This window comes from Lagenorhynchus albirostris, chromosome X, assembly GCF_949774975.1.
Source record: "Lagenorhynchus albirostris chromosome X, mLagAlb1.1, whole genome shotgun sequence".
In the NCBI taxonomy this organism is placed as follows: domain Eukaryota; kingdom Metazoa; phylum Chordata; class Mammalia; order Artiodactyla; family Delphinidae; genus Lagenorhynchus; species Lagenorhynchus albirostris.
Genome location: NC_083116.1, coordinates 95,418,639 through 95,435,427, shown reverse-complemented (window position 1 = coordinate 95,435,427; position 16,789 = coordinate 95,418,639). Strand labels below are relative to the sequence as shown.

General features: G+C 37.4%; 2 protein-coding genes across 13 annotated transcripts in view; one reads left to right on the top strand and one right to left on the bottom strand.

Moving 5' to 3' along the window:
- The window catches only part of CASK (calcium/calmodulin dependent serine protein kinase), a 387,591-nt gene that overhangs the window by 170,568 nt on the left and 200,234 nt on the right, over nt 1–16,789 (bottom strand). For all 12 annotated transcript variants that reach the window (XM_060137166.1, XM_060137172.1, XM_060137168.1 and 9 more), the window contains exon 5: nt 13,113–13,185. In XM_060137166.1, coding sequence (XP_059993149.1) covers nt 13,113–13,185 — 73 coding nt within the window. The remainder of the gene's footprint in view (nt 1–13,112; nt 13,186–16,789) is intronic.
- On the top strand, nt 1,897–2,907 carry GPR82 (G protein-coupled receptor 82). Its single transcript, XM_060138801.1, has one exon. The coding sequence runs from the start codon at nt 1,897–1,899 to the stop codon at nt 2,905–2,907; it is 1,011 nt and encodes a 336-aa protein (XP_059994784.1).

Here is a 16,789-nt window from a genome sequence, read left to right as displayed (position 1 = left end):
CATCTTTATTGGAGTATAATTGCTTTATAATGTTGTGTTAGTTTCTTCTGTATAACAAAGTGAATCAGCTATATGTATACATATATCCCCATATCCCCTCCCTCTTGCGTCTCCCTCCCACCCTCCCTATCCCACCCCTCTAGGTGGTCACAAAGCACGGAGCTGATCTCCCCATGCGATGCAGCTACTTCCCACTAGCTATCTATTTTTACATTTGGTAGTATATATATGTCAATGCTACTCCCTCACTTCGTCCCAGCTTAACCCTCCCCCTCCCCGTGTCCTCAAGTCCATTCTCTACCTCTGCATCTTTATTCCTGTACTGCCCCTAGGTTCTTCAGAACCATTTTTTTTTAATCTGACTGATTTTTAAATCAATTCCAATTTGCCAGGCTGTACTGGATTCAGATACAAACTCACTCTGAAGCATATGGACCGTTTTCTAAATAAAAATTGCAAAGCAACAAAATAAAATGATAAAGACACTGGTAGACATTAAGGGTCTTAGTACTTGAACCTAGAGATACTCAAGCTTTCAAGCCTTTGGGTGAAGATTGGTTTAAAAAGTTATTTCAAAATTATAATGGTATATTTTGGGAAAAATCCCTATTTCTATAATCTAAGATGCAGAAAATATAATCATGATTCTGAAGAGGGGTAGAGAGTAAAATATTCCTGAGGGGCTGGGGGCATATAAGAATCTCAGAAGGCGGTGGGTAGTAAAAAGTTTTGTGTTTATCAAAAGAGAGAATGAGAAGAAGAAGATTGAGAATCCCTATTCTAGATTATAAAAGAGTGGAGAATGTGGTACTTAGAAAGGTATGGTGAAAAATACAGAGAAATGAAGCACATTCTGAATAGAGCTCATGATTTTTATTTGACCAGAATCCAAAAAGTTTTCTTACTTCCACCTGAAAGAAGTAAAGGCATGAGAAAAATAAGAATGAAAAGGAGTTTGTATTTGTACCTTTTGAAGCAAGAAATATTTAAAAATAAGACATTAAAAAAGCAAAATCACACCTGCATTTATACTGTGATTAAAATATCTTCTAAAAAAAAACTTCTCTGAAAAACCAAGATACTAAATTACACACAAAGACACATGAGGGTGCTCTAACCAACAAGCAGTAGCAACTACAGTTCTGACACAGAATCTTAAACTAGATTTTTATTGAAGTATGATAGATTATCATTAAATATTTGAAACAAGAAATTACTGATGCCATTTGGTAAAGACCCTGGGATTCTGGTGTCCATCCTTGGTCACTACACTTTCCTTCTGTTCAATTCAGGATCTTGCCTGAGTGTTTATGTAGAATTAAGTTTACTTCTGAAATATGAAAAGTGACTTTTCTAATAGTATTAGATTATAGAGAAGTTCTTTAGCCGTGAAAAGACACCATTTTGAAAAGTATTTATGTACAATTAACGTGGTAATTAAAAATCGGTCTTCTATTAACATGGCCACAAAATACTTTTGCAACACTTTCCTTTGGCTAGTATGTGCCTTAAAATTGTTTAAATTACCTTTCTAGGCTAAAAATAAGTTGTCATTTACAAACTGCCTTAAAATCTAATATAAGAATTATAAATTTCTCTAGTATAAAATAATAAATCTCAGGCATTTAACTATTTCTATCAAATTTTGTTTTTTAGACAAAGGCACCATCCACAATAATCAACTTTCTTTTATTTCAACTGGACAATCGTGATTAGAAAAGGTGAGACAGCATCTATACTTTCCCTTTTCATCCAATATATTTATGTTACTATTTTATTTTATCCAATGCTTTATAAAAAAAACTATTTAGCTGAAATACCATCTATAATTTTAATACTAAATATCTGCAATTCTGTTCTAGTTCCTGTGGCAAAATTCAAGGAAATCTGATATAAATGAGTAACAACTCAACATGTATTCAACCATCCATGATCTCTTCCATGGCTTTACCGATCATTTATACCTTCCTTTGTATCATTGGTCTCTTTGGAAATTCTCTCTCTCAGTGGGTATTTTTAACAAAAATAGCTAAGAAAACACCAACGCACATCTACCTAGCACATCTTGTGACTGCAAACTTGCTTGTGTGCAGTGCCATGCCTTTCATGGGTATCTATTTCCTGAAAGGTTTTCAATGGGAATATCAATCTGCGAAATGCAGGGTGGTCAATTTTTTGGGAACTCTATCCATGCATGTAAGTATGTTTGTCAGCCTCTTAATTTTAAGTTGGATTGCCATAAGCCGCTATGCTACCTTAATGAAAAAGGATTCCACACAAGAGACCACTTCGTGGTACGAGAAAATATTTTATGGCCAGTTACTGAAAAAATTTCGCCAGCCCAACTTTGCTAGAAAACTATGTGTTTACATATGGGTAGTTGCTCTAGGCATAATTATTCCAATTATCATATACTACTCAGTTGTGGAGGCCACAGAAGGAGAAGAGACCCTGTGCTACAATCCGCAGATGGAACTAGGAGCCATGATCTCTCAGACTGCAGGCCTCATTGGAACCACATTTATTGGATTTTCATTTTTAGTCGTACTAACATCATATTACTCTTTTGTCAACCATCTGAGAAAAATAAGGACCTGTACATCCATTACAGAGAAAGATTTGACTTATAGCTCTGTGAAAAGGCACCTTTTGGTCATCCAGATTCTACTAATAGTTTGCTTCCTTCCATATAGCATTTTTAAACCCATTTTTTTTGTTCTACACCAAGGAGCGGACTGTCAGCAATTGAATTATTTAATTGAGATAAAAAACATCCTCACCTGTCTTGCATCAGCCAGAAGTAGCACAGACCCCATTATATTTCTTTTTTTAGATAAAACATTCAAGAAGACACTATATGATCTCTTTACAAAATCTGAGTCACCACATATACAATCCTCTGGTTGATTTCTGAATGGAAAACACCACCAAACAGAAAAGTGTTCATATGAGTCTATTAGGGACCCTAAATTACATGATTAACAGGTCATAGCTTGGTTGATAATAGGCACCAAGAAAATCTCTTTGGTTTTTAAAAATAAACAAGCAAATATAAAACTCACTTTACGGTTCTACTTATAGTGAAAGTTGAGATGGCAGAGAGTTAAGAGGCAAAAGTCAAACATATTGAAAGGATCCCACTGCATATAAAACCAACAGACCATTTTCTGTTTAAACTCAACCATGGATGCTTCTATTCAAAACACAATACGTCACAACAATAGGATAAAGAAGCAAATGGTTTATGACTTTTCTACTTTTTGGGAGTTAGAATACAAGGGTCCATCTATGGGTAATGTCTTGTTGGTAGCTTTAAAAATGAGTAAAAGAAAAAAGTGAATAAGGAATTTCCTCATTTAAGTCCTATCTAAATGTATGAATAATGTACTACAAAAATCCAAGGTTTTATTTCATGAACACATTATTTATTTGGTGTTATCTGGTTCATGATCCTGGGAGAAGCAACATTCATTGATTCCAGTATTTATTAAGTAGATGTTATTTATAAATATGCTTAAATATTTGGATTAGGCTTTGTCAAAATAAAAATGAATATAATGTCATTACATGCTGATCTTCATCACGTTTTGTATATTTTCCTCTGTTTTCAATATAAATAATGTTATTAATGACAAACAGTACCTAGCATGTAAATATGTTTAATTAATTTCTGTGAAATAAATGAATGAATGATAGGCAGTATAATAGTATCGTCGCTGCAAGACTGGTCTCTGGAGTTAGAGTCCCTAGATTCAATACTAGTTCCACCTCTTATTTAGCTGGACAATCTTAGGCAAATCATCCACTTTAAGTGTTAAGTTCTTCATTTGTAGAATGAAAAAATACTATGTAATTCATAAGTACTATGATTAAACCAGATGATTTTACTATTATGAGTAGCTATCCTTTACTAAGTACTTGCTATTGTGCCAGGCACTCTGCTTACATGTATTATTTGAATCATCACAACCCTAATGTATGCCAATTTACTGATGAAAAAACTGAAGTGCATAGTTAAATAAGTCACCCAAATTTTCTCCAATATCTAAGTAAATATTTAAAGGGTAAGCCTTTCTGAATGGTCATTTCTTTCTTCCATGCAATCTTGTCACAGTAAGACAAATGATGATGGGTATATTCTGTATTATATATATTATAATTTAAAATAAAAAAGAATGTGTGCTTTATCTTCCTAAAGAGATCATAAGCACCTTTGGAGCTTTAGTCTCTTTTCTATTTCTACTCCTATGGTACTTGCATTCTCTCTGCTCAGATAAGAACCAAACATAAACAGCTGAATAAAACTGAAGTTGAATAAACCTTAACTGTAACCTGCTACTTCGTTAGAGACTGCTTAAAGACTCATTTATTCTCTACATGGTAATTTCTTCAGTGCTCAAAAAGTTTCAAGTTCACATGGCACTTCTAAGCCTTTAACCTCATAGCATGTTTCGTTCTAGAATTTAAAATATAGAAACAATTCACTATACAGATTCCCCAAGAGCCATGTGCTCAAAATCACTAGAGGTTTTCCCAACACATCTGTGCAATTTTCATTAAAAAAGAATAGAAAACAGTAAATATTTTTTCTCCTTTTTTACTTCAATGTTTAACTGAGAGAAGAAAATGTTCAGAGAAACATCAGAAAAAACACATGCTGGCTTCAAATATTTACAGTATACAACTATTCTTTTATAGTAGCAATCTTATTTCTGTCCTATTATTTTTAATTTGCAGAGATGAACGAAGACCTGGGAACTCCAGGTGACTCCCTAAGTGCTGGCTGTAAACAGGGGTGTCCAATCTAGTAATTTCATAGACATGAGAATCACATAATAACTCAACGTCGACCAGGAGACTTCCCAAGACATCCAGCTTTCTCCACAGTTAGAGCAATACTTTTATTCTTACATAAATTTTAAAACCAGCACTCATTAGACTAAGAGGAATTGAGAAGATGATCAATAGTTTTCATTTAACGTAAGCAGTACTGTATTAAATCTCACTGTACTTAGGAGTTCTAAAGATATATGTAACTTGTAAAAAGCATTACTAAAAAAACCACTTTATATCACCACTATTTAAATAAAAGATAAAAGATATTACACCAAAGTAGAGCTTCCTACATTTAAAAAAGGCAGGAAAAAAGATATGCAATTTCTCAAGTTACTCATTCTGATAGACAACTTCTGTTTTAATTCTCTGTACTGAGCGTATTAATCACCATGTTTATCTTTATACCATAGATGCTTTCGTGAATAGGTGATTGTAAATTATGTTGAATTTTTTGTGTAATTGAAGTACTGCCTATTTAATGTCATGGCAAATACTTTACATAAGGTATCCCTTTCTAAATTTACCCTAACTTTAAAGTGTGAATTTCAGAAAAACAATGTTTTTAATGTGTCCGTGAGTTATAGTCAAACACAATTTCAGAAACCTCAAATTTTGACTTAGAGGTCAACAAGATTATATCTTAACAGGCATGATAAATGTTTCTTTCCCCCTTTATCCTTTCATATATACACTCCCATCAAGGCAACTTGCAAACTATTAATCAGGAATATGTACCATTAAGACTAGACCAGCAAAATTAAGGATGTACTACTCAACCTGAAAGTGAGTTTCTATTCTGTGAGTAGAAGAGGAAGATGTTGAAGAAGGAAAAAATTTTCCTCTACCCCTGTAGGTTCTCCTGGCTGGTCTAAGAGTTAAACTGACATGAGACAGATTAACAGGAGAAAAAACAAATTAAATTATGTACCTATGGGGGTTCCATAGGAATATGAGGCCCAAGGACAATCTGGGCAATTGGAACTTATATGCCATCTGAGAGAGGAGAAGGAGGTAGGGGTTTGGGACTTCAAAGGGGAGGAAGGCAACTCACATGGAGATAGAAAAACAAATGTTTGGTAAACAAGTGCTTGCTACTCCATGCAAAGACAATGGAACACAGAGAGGACTTTGGTGTCCCCAGCCTGCTCAGCTCCCCCACCATACCAGCTCATATTCTTTGCAGACATCTCTGGTGATAGTACTCTTCCTAGACCAGGCCCTTTAAATTCCTTCAGGCGCTTAAGGAGGAGGTAAAAAGAAAAATTTCCTGAATCTTTTGTTTCTTAAAAACAACCAGCGCCAAATAGTCTTCAAGCCAAAGAGATACATTTTGGGGGTGGCAAGTTTTGTTCCCCTACAATGTCAACCCTGTTCTGATTTGGTAAGGACGACTGCAGCCCACCCCTGGCTTTGCAGTCTGCAGGGTGGAAAGTTGTTATGAACAAATGTGTGAAGACAGGTTGAAAGGAAATCTTGCTTGGCAAACCACAAAGGGAGCACAGAGGGACACTGGTAATTTGCTAAGCATTTCAATCCTGCAGCCCAATGCCATGAACCTTCTCTGACTGCCCCCAAATTCAAAGTGAGTTGATATCAGTGGCAAGAGTTACTACAGCTAGAAAGGTTTTATACCTGACAGCACAAATGCTCTGGCTGTATCATACATGCTTGCTACCGTGGGCTAAAAAGGAAAGGAGCAGTGAAAGGATTCACATCTGTTAAGCAAAAGAAACAGTCATTCTTTCCTTTTCAAATCAAGGAGTTGATTTTTTTTGAAGGGGGGTGGGTGGAAAAAGAGAAGCAAAATCATCTTAAATTTATCTTGTATTTCTAAGTATTAAAACCCCACTTTCAAGCTGAACATGTACATTATGCTCACAACAACCTTACGAAAGTAACGCAGAAGGTAAGCCTGTGTGCTTATTATAATAAAGAGTAGAATAAGTAAGTTTTCATTTTAAGGAGAATTTCAATATTTTATATAAACATGAGGGACTCTTGGGAGTTGTGTAAGAGATGTAAAAGAAATGTCCAGAGCAATAGAGGAAGAAATACCGTAAGAAATCCACAATGCTATGGCAACTAGCGTGATCTGATGAACACCCATTTATAATGAAGCCTGGCCCTAAGCTGGTGAAAGGAGAACTGATACCATAAGGGGACCAGAGAGCAGCCAGGCGTGTTCACGGGTTAGCAAGGAAAACCATTTAAAGGAAGCACACACAGAAATGCTTGGGCGGAGGCTCCTGGCTGAGCGGCTGTGAGACTGGGGTTTTGCAGTTCTGAGAACTAAAAACGGAGCCCCCAAACCTCCTGGGCACAGGCCCTATTCAGAATAGAAAGTGACTGTGTGTACAGCAGTTTGCTCTCAAAGAAGCTGCTTAACTTCAACTTCGTTTATTAAAACAGTACATCAGTAGGTCAGAGCCACAGAAAGGTCTACGGCTTGCTTGTCTCTCCACGCCCAGGTGATGCTTTGTGAGGCTGTCTCTGGGAGTCAGGAGAGACAAGAAAATTTCAACTTTCACTGCTTAACAGAGCAAGTGAAGGCAGGCAAGGAGCCAGGAGTTGCATTTACCTTGAAAACTGTTCTATTTCTTTCTAAAGTACTTTTAATTTAGGGGTGAGAGGAAGAAAACACTGAAACATAATGAAAGTTACCACATCCTTTCATAAGAAAAAAAGGAATAAAATACATGCCTTAATTAATGCCTGCAGGGAGTCAAAACATGAGAAATATGCCATTATGACAGTGGGTCTCAACTGGGGGTGATTTTTGTGCCCCAGGGGACATTTGACAATGTCTGGAGACATTTTTGAGTGTCACAATTGGGGGGAAATGCTACTGGCATGTAGTGGGTAGAGGCTGGGTAGAGGCAACAACAACACAGGACAGCCTCCCACAACAAAGTGCCTGGCCCCAAATGTGCATGGTTGTTGGGAGATGCTGTACTATGATGACACACCTTCTCAAATTTCAAAGGATTATATAGTTATTTTTTACACAATTTCATGTGAAACTGCTTCTCGAAAGCGAGCAGTTTCCACTACAGGTCACATGGCACCATATACTCAAATCTAACCTGATATAACCAAACATTTTTAGACTCAGGTATTATGATTTCAAAAAGAAATGCATACCAAGTAAAGAAAAAAGTATTATTAATATAATGTTAGGACCTTTGGGAAACCCAATGCTTTTGGATCAATATCAAGAACTTGGGGTGGGGGGGAGGTGAAGGAGGGAGGGAAGGAGAGAGAGAGAGAACCAGAACCAGGGAGAAAATGAGAATATTCTTGGCTAGCTGAAACAGATGATTAAATAATCTAAATATTTCTCAAAGGAATGGAACGCTCCAATGGTCTTCTATTTTCTTTACTAAGTATAAGGGAAGAAAATTTTGACAAAAACTACAGAAACCAAAATCTACATACAGAAGAAATCTATTCAGACAAGTCACTGAATATACAATATCTGAATGTGAAGAAAAGCTACTAGGCTGCAAAATTAGTTGTTTTAGCAAAAACAGTAACAACACATCAAGTGAAATTTTAAATTATTAGCCATGTGAAATGTATTGTTATTAAAGATCACTACATTGGAAAACCCCTATAATAAGGCCCTGAATGAAACTACTTTGGGTTACCTAAATTACTGAAATTATATTAGTAAATCCTGTTGACACAACCTTCAAATATATCTGGAAATCTACTTTTTACCACCTCCTTGCTACCACTCTGGTCCTGCCAGGCAGGAGCATCTCCTGTTTCCCAAGTTCCACCCTTGAGCCCCTATTCAATGTATTACCAACAAAGCAACGTAGTCCTGTTACCGTGGAAAGTCAGATCATAGTCCATCTTTGTTCAGAACTCTCTGGTGAATCCTCATTTCTGTCAGAGTATAAGTCAAAGTCCCTCCTCTCCTTTCCTCTCTAACCTCATCTACCATCCACTCTCCCCTTTGCTCACTGCGCCTCAGCCATACTGGCCTCCTTGCTCTTGCTCAAAAGGGCACTTATGCTCCTGCCTTAGTGCCTTTACACTGGCTGTTCTTTTACCCAGAACCCTCCTCCTTCGATGTCAGTTAGTGCACTCTCTCTCTCTCCTTCGAGTCCTTGCCAGAGGTCAGGTTCTCAATGTGGTCTGCTTGATCACCCTATTTAGAATTGCAACCCCTTCTCCAGCAGTCCCTACCTACCCCTTTGGCTGCTCTCTTTTTTTCTGTAGTTCTTTTCACCTTCTAACCTACTACACAGTTGACTTCCTTATGCTCAGTGATCAGTGTCTGTCTTCCTGAACTAGAAAGTCAGCTCCACTGGGGCAGTGATTTTGTCTGTTTTGTTCATTGATGTAGCTCCGGTTCCTAGAATAGTGCCTGACACATAGTAGGCACTCGATACATATTTTTGGATGCACGTCTTAAAAAAAATACACCCAAGTTCAAATTTACCAATTAGCTAAATGTGAGTATTACATTTACCCATGCGAAACGTATAGATTTCAGGTACTGAAATATAAAGAATATCAACAATAATGTGTGCTCTGTGTTGAAAGTCTGCTTCCCAACTCAACAATGGTGCCTTTTCTGGTGGTTTCTTCTTATTAACTTGCAGTTTCAGAATCACTTCTCTCTTCCCTTCCTTAGAATGTTTCTGGATGCTTCCTCAAAATTATCTGGCATGTGCTTTAGACACAATAAACAAATTTATTAAAATCCAATACAAAACTAACTTTGAGCCTTTGCACACACTATCCTGTTGCTTGAAACATCCTCTCATCCCAGTGTAACTCCGCCATGACTCAAGACTAGGCTCAAATGTAACTTCCTCCATGACGTTTCTCTGACTCTGTCTTTTAATTATATTTACCATCCCGTACCTTGGACGATAATTATTTGTTTTGTCTATCTGTGAAGATGGCCACAAACAAGTTCTCCTATTCTTGTGCACATAGGTTGCTCCTCCAACTAAAAGGTGCAACTTATTTTTCCTCCTCTTGAATCCAGGCTACTCTTGTGACATTTTGACTAACAGAATGCAGAGGACAGGACACAGTGCCAATTCCAGGTCGAGGCTTCAAGAGGCCTGGTAACTTCCATTTTTGCTCCTTTGGTGCCATGAGACACTGTCCTGCTAGAAAAATGGGCCATGAAGGGGGGAGAAAGACAAAGAGAGAAATGTTCTGAATGAGAGACTATGAAGAGGGCCTAGCCAGCTTCCAGCTGTTCTATTCACTTCTGCTGAGATGCCAGAAAAGTGAGTGAAGCCTTTGTGGATACTAACCATGCCGCCTTAGCCAACAGCCTGTGAAACAGAATCAGGCAGTCCCCATCAAGCTCTGCTCAACTGCAGAACTGAGAGCAAATAAATGGCGCTTGTTGTTGCAAGTCACTGTGTGTTATTCCGTAGTAGCTGGTAACAGATACACTATCTCATCTCTCTACTGAGACCATAATAATGCCTTTAGGGCTCCAAGCACAGTATACTGCATGAAGTAGGCACTCGGATATTTGTTGAATAAATCAATCGAATGTAAGTTAGAAGGTGAAGCACAGCATTCAAACATAACTACTTTGGGATTTTATTTGGTTTTGGATTGTCATTATATCAAATACCATGGCTAATCAAAAAGCTGACTATATTATTGAAAGTATTACAGTAGAGTACGCTGTCAATCATTTATCATATGATATTGATATAATTACCTTTCAAGAACAGAATTCAAAATAAAATTGCTTCTTACAACTTAATAACAAAAACCCAATCTGATTAAAAAATGGGCAGAGGATCTGAATAGACATTTTTCCAAAGACAGACAGATGGTACATGTACATGAAAAGATGTTCAACATCACTAATCATCAGGGAAATTCAAAACAAAACCACAATGAGATGTCACCTCACACCTGTTAGAATGGCTATCATCAAAAAGATAAGAAATAATAAGTGTTGGTGAGGATGTAGGAAAAAAGGGAACCCTCATATACCATTGGTGGAAATGTAAATTGGTGTGGCCACTCTGGAAAACAGTATGGAGGTTCCTCAAAAAAACTAAAAGCAGAACTACCATATGATCGAGCAGTTCTACTTCTGAGTATTTATCTGAAGAAAACAAAAAACACTAATTTGAAAACGCTAAAAGAAAAAACACTATGTGTACCTCCCACATCACTGCAGCATTATTTACAATAGCCAAGATATGGAAACAACCTAAGTGTCCATTGATGGATGAATGAACAAAGAAGATGTAGTGTGTACACACACACACACACACACACACACACACACACACACATACATACACAGTGGAATACTACTCAGTCATAAAAAAGAACAAACTCTTGCCCTTATGACAATGTGGATGGACCTTGAGGGTATTATGTTAAGTGAATTAGTCAGATACAGACAAATACCCTATGATTTCACTTACACGCTGAATCTAAAAATCAGAACAAATGAACAAACAAAACAAAACTCACAGACAGAGAAACCAGAGTGGTGGTTGCCAGAGGTGAAGGGGGTTGGGTGGACAAAATGGGTGAAGCAGGTAAGAGGTACAAACCTCCAGCCATAAAATAAACAAGTCAGGGGGATGTAATGTACAGCCTGGTGACTAGTCAATAATATTATATTGCACATTTTGTAACTTTGTATGGTGACAGAGAGTAACTAGACTTACTGTGGTGATCATTTCACAGTGTACACATATATCAAGTCATTATGCTGTATACCTGAAACTAATATAATGTTAAACGTTAATTATATCTCAATTTTAAAAATTTGCCTCTTGAGCAAAAGTGTTTTTAACACAACGCTACTCTATGAACTAAGAATCTGTTTTACACATTTTAAGTTTTCAAATTGTCTTTTTTTTTTTTTTTGGCCATGCCGGATGACATGTGGGATCCCAGTTTCCCAACCAGGGATCAAACCCGCGCCCTCTGCAGTGGAAGCACGGAGTCTCAAACACTGGACCACGAGGGAAGTCCCTCAAATTGTCATTTTTGTCATTATATATAAGGAGATATACTTCACTCTGTATACATGCATTTTCTTACATTAATTAAGTGCAAAAGAATGACACAGCACGTTGCTATCATTGACCATTCCCTCCCCCCTTTATCTTTCTACACTTCTTATTCTCTTTGTTTGCATAACTGAAGAATATTTCCTTATAAAAGTGCTATGTATCCATTGGGCTGTTAATGTTGAGTGGCGATAATAATATCATTTTCCTATCACCACATTTGAAAAGAATAAGACATTTTACAACTAATTCACACTAATGTGTATTCTGTGCATTTCTCCAATTATTTTTCATTGCTATTGTAACATTCTACCAGATTGATCTGGAATTGCTCATGCTTTCCCTCAGCTTTTAACCACAAGAATTTCAGTTAAAATTTCCCAAACGTTATAGAAAATTTAACTAAATTCTACTTAATTTTCTTAACCATTAAAATACATTAAAGAAGCCAGGCCTTTGATAATACATCTTGAGGGGTGGAGAGCGCCATATCTGTGGATGTTGCAGGTTAGAGAGAGGCCAGTGACAAAACAGGAGCACGTGAAAGTAGACAACAGGGCCAGAGAGACCACAGGGGCTCTTAGTGACTCGAGGCCTTGAAAGGGGGTAGGCATCAGGAGGAAGGCCCATGGCTTCCTTTCTTGCATGCCTCCATGTCCTACCTGACACCTTATAAGCCAGGGACTGACAGTTCTCATAAACTTGATACTGGGATTAAACAGGCATAAAGATTGAATAATGGTAATATTCATATTCCTAAGGGTACAAACTATATTGCATTTATAATTACTATTTCAGACTATTTTTAAAAACTCTGCAAAGAAAATAAAATGCTGACTATTCTACATTGCAACATTAAGAAAATATAAGTGTGTGATGAACTTTTACTATATAAACTAAATTCTAATTTCTCCCCAATTAACTTAGTATAGGATATTGTTTGGTTCTTCCTATTTGTTGGATTTTCACACTTCTCTCTTACACACATAATGGCGAAGGAGGAATAACAGAATTTTAGAATGTGTGTACATTTTAATAAAAATAAGGAAATTGAAATGATAAAAAAGTGTTCCTATTAAGAACTAGTACAACTCTCCACATATAAACCAGTTAAACAAATTTTTATTTGTAAGTAAAATTAACTTTAAGATACTCTTTATAAGAACACTAAAGAAAAATTTCTAATTCTTATCATTGCTATAAGTTAGTTTCTATTCACAAATATTAAAGTTAGTGATAAAAATGACTTACCTTCACATCCCTGTGAATTATGTTGTTATCATGACAATAGCGTAGAGCTTCCAGTATCTGTCTCATGTAATGACTGTAGAAAAACAAAAGAAATCTAAAACTGTAAAAAAAAAACCCTTATATTTTTCAAACTTAATGTACAGTGTCCCTAGTTTATAACTCCCACCTTCATACTCACTGCCCACAGACACTTTTCATTTGAGTAGACAAGATTGGTGGAATGTGCACCTTAGTAATGAAAAAGTTGGCAGATGCATAAGTTTATGAGCTTTATAAAGAATTAATGCGTTCTGTATTTTCTGAGATACCTAAGTCAAAGGAATTTCACACAGTTCATAACTAAAATAGCTCTGCAAACTAAAAATTCAAGCTTAAAACATGAAAAAGTTTTCTGACAGTTAATTCTACTTAGTTACACTGGATTGCTATTAAGTGACCAGTGCTCAGAGGTACACCAAGGATTCTGACTAAAGGGGTGGGAACCTTTTATCTGCCAGCAGAGGCTGGCTCTCTGTCTTATTTCCATTTAGCTTTAAGGACAAACAAGAAAGAAGAACCCTCTTATGCCTCTACAATTTCTTTTTGCAACATAATCAAGTTTTAGTTGGGGCATCCTTGAACAAAGCAGAGTTCCTTCTGGGCCTAAGTCCTAGGAAGTCAAACTCCTCACAAGGTCAGCAGGGTCCACAGAGGCTCCGCACTGGGTCCAGGTGAAGAACAGAGGAGGAGCGAGCATTTTAAAGAACAGTCCTTAAAAATGGGCTTCCCTGGTGGCGCAGTGGCTGAGAGTTCGCCTGCCGATGCAGGGGACGCGGGTTCGTGCCCCGGTCCGGGAGAATCCCCCATGCCGTGGAGCGGCTGGGCCTGTGAGCCATGGCCGCTGAGCCTGTGCGTCCAGAGCCTGTGCTCCGCAACGGGAGAGGCCACAACAGTGAGAGGCCCGCGTACCGCCAAAAAAAAAAAAAAAAAAAAAAGGTAACAGAGTCAACTAGCCACAGGGTGTGACAAGAGCAGTTCATTCAGCATTACTTCAGAACTTACTTCGATTTCCTTCCCTCCATTCTGAAGTTCTTCTGTAATCCCACTGTTTCTTCTTTGAGGGTCTTTTTCATCTTCTCTTCCTCTGAATTTTATTCCCTTCATATCTGTCATTTTCCCCCTACTATCCCTCTTCCTTTCTCACTTTCCCCTTTTCCTTCCCAACTAGCCATGACACAGAAATGCAATATACTTAACATTAATTATTGCTTAGTATTTACTGCATTTTGTTTTTTTCTATCCAGATCTTTTATTCCCCACACTTTAAAATAAAAACTAAATAATTTAATGGTACTTACAAATGACCTTGTGTGTGTGCTTGTGACTCAAGACCAAAAAAAATTTTCTCCACTCCTGCTTTAAAATTAAGACATTTCCATTGAGTTCCCTCTTTGGTATGCTACTATCTAGCCAAACTCACATCAATGTCCCTCTAATTAGCATATGCATTATTTCATGTATTAGAATTGATCAGAAGGTTCTAGTTTAAAAATGAAAGGCAGGGGAAAAAAAACCCCAGGCTTTGTTCCTGTACTTATCATTGTCTCCTCACAACTGGGCTCTAAGCAGAAGGAGCCAGGCTCCTGCAGTTGTGATGTCCAATTTTTCTTACTTTGCAAATGTACACATGGCGGGTCACGGTCACATACTCTTTGCCTGGGCCAGTGCAATTGAAATTAACTTTCTGTTTAAGTTAGGGGTTGTTAACTTGGTGTTGTGGCCCTTTCCTGGTTCAAATCATGCTTTGGAGGATCCGTGACCCCCCGAAATGGCAGAGATAACAAGTGTGAAAAACTCTAGTTTCTAAAAACTCTAAAGCATGCTACAAAGGTTAAGTCTATTATTATCAAATTTAGTCAAGATTTAGGAACAGCCTATTTGTGCATCTAGGTGTGAACACTGGAATAGTAGGTAAGTTTAAGTTAGGTAATATGGACCTAGCTTATACCTAACAGCACGACTACTCTGGATACTTAGCACTAGGACAGCCACTTCTATCCTTAGCCTGAAGAAAATTCTAAAGAAAAAAAAAATTCTTATCTCAAAAAGAAAAAACCTCAATGAATGAGCATTTTTAAATTCGAATACTCAATTATTTAACCCAAATATACATACATATTAGAATCTCTGTGGGAGCAGGGTAGAATTTTTTTCCCCCAAATATAACATATTTAAACTGATCTTTCTCCACCCTCCCAGTCATGACCCTTGGGAGGCTGTGCATGTGAATAGTGTGCAAGCAGACTACAGAACCAAAATCCACCCATATACATTCTAGAGAGTTGCTGACTAAACTTTAATCAAAAAGCTTCATTTCATGAAGCACCATGGTGGCCTATACTTTCAGAGAAACTCATCAATATCTATGTTTGTCTCCATCCCTAAGGATCAGGAATGATGATAACTCTGTGGAAAGAAAAGAGCTGGCCAGCAATCCTCTCACTTCCTTTGGAAGGAGGTATTTTGGAGGTGGAAGAAAAGAAGGGAGGTGACTCAGCCTACTCTCTTTGGCAACTCTGGGCAAAAAAAGACTACACTTAAAAAAGCTCTTTGCTAAGCTGAAGAAAGCTTATCTCTGGAATTCCCTTAACAGAATGTTCCTGGCTAAGGACTACCTATGATAAACAGAACCCAGGATCTCTGAGGCATGAATGGCTTCCTGGAAGATGTCATGTAAGCTATACAACTCTCCAGGATACACAATGGAGATGTTTCATAATTTAAATGCTCCCCTCTGTGTGTGGAATCTCACAAACCTCACGTAGAGACCTCATCTATTCTGGGCCAGAGGTGCATTTCTGATGCAGGAAGGAATGAAGTGAGGAGCTGCCCTTAAAAGGCCCAGATCTCTGTTTGCTTCAGCTGAGCCTTTTGATTGCTCGTATCCTTATAACTGTTTAGTAAAGCCTGGTGCTAGGGAAGAATATCTCTCTGATTTGTGAGAGTTTGATTTGATAATCTGATCCTGTATGTTAGCCTGCTCCACAACTCACCACCTCTGAAAGAACAGAGGTAATCACTAATTGGGTTGTAAGGACTGAACGCAGTTTTCTTTCATGTCATGCTTTGCTGCTCCTCTTGACGCTCAGCCAGTTGGAGAAAAACAACATTATCAATATGATTACTTGGTGTCTCAGAGTCTTCTTGCAATTGGTCTCACTAGAATAACTAATGCAAGCTGAATTTTCCAACAAAAAATCACAGAATCAGAGAGAAGGAAGGTAGAAGTCATCTGGTTGAACGCTCTAAACCAAAGGAAGGATTTACGTGCCCTTGTTACATGGTCATTGGTACTCTGCAGTAGGGGACATACATAATCATACTTTCTGAGGCCACTCCCTTTTGTCATTTTTAGGAAGGGTTTTTAATCAATTGTGCCAAACCACTCTCTATGCAGTGTCACTTACTGATCCCAATACTACTCTTTTCTGGTCCATTCTGGAAAGTTCCTTTCATAAAATCACCATTTTAACAGCAATATAGGTAGATCTTAAAATCAACAGGCTTGATTGATATACAATCATCTTGATATATATAAACATCTAACTTTTCTATAAATCTCAAGATTGGGAGAGAACTCAAGTCATTTCACTGTATGACATCACCTCTACAACACTACTATTCTCCCTATCCTAACA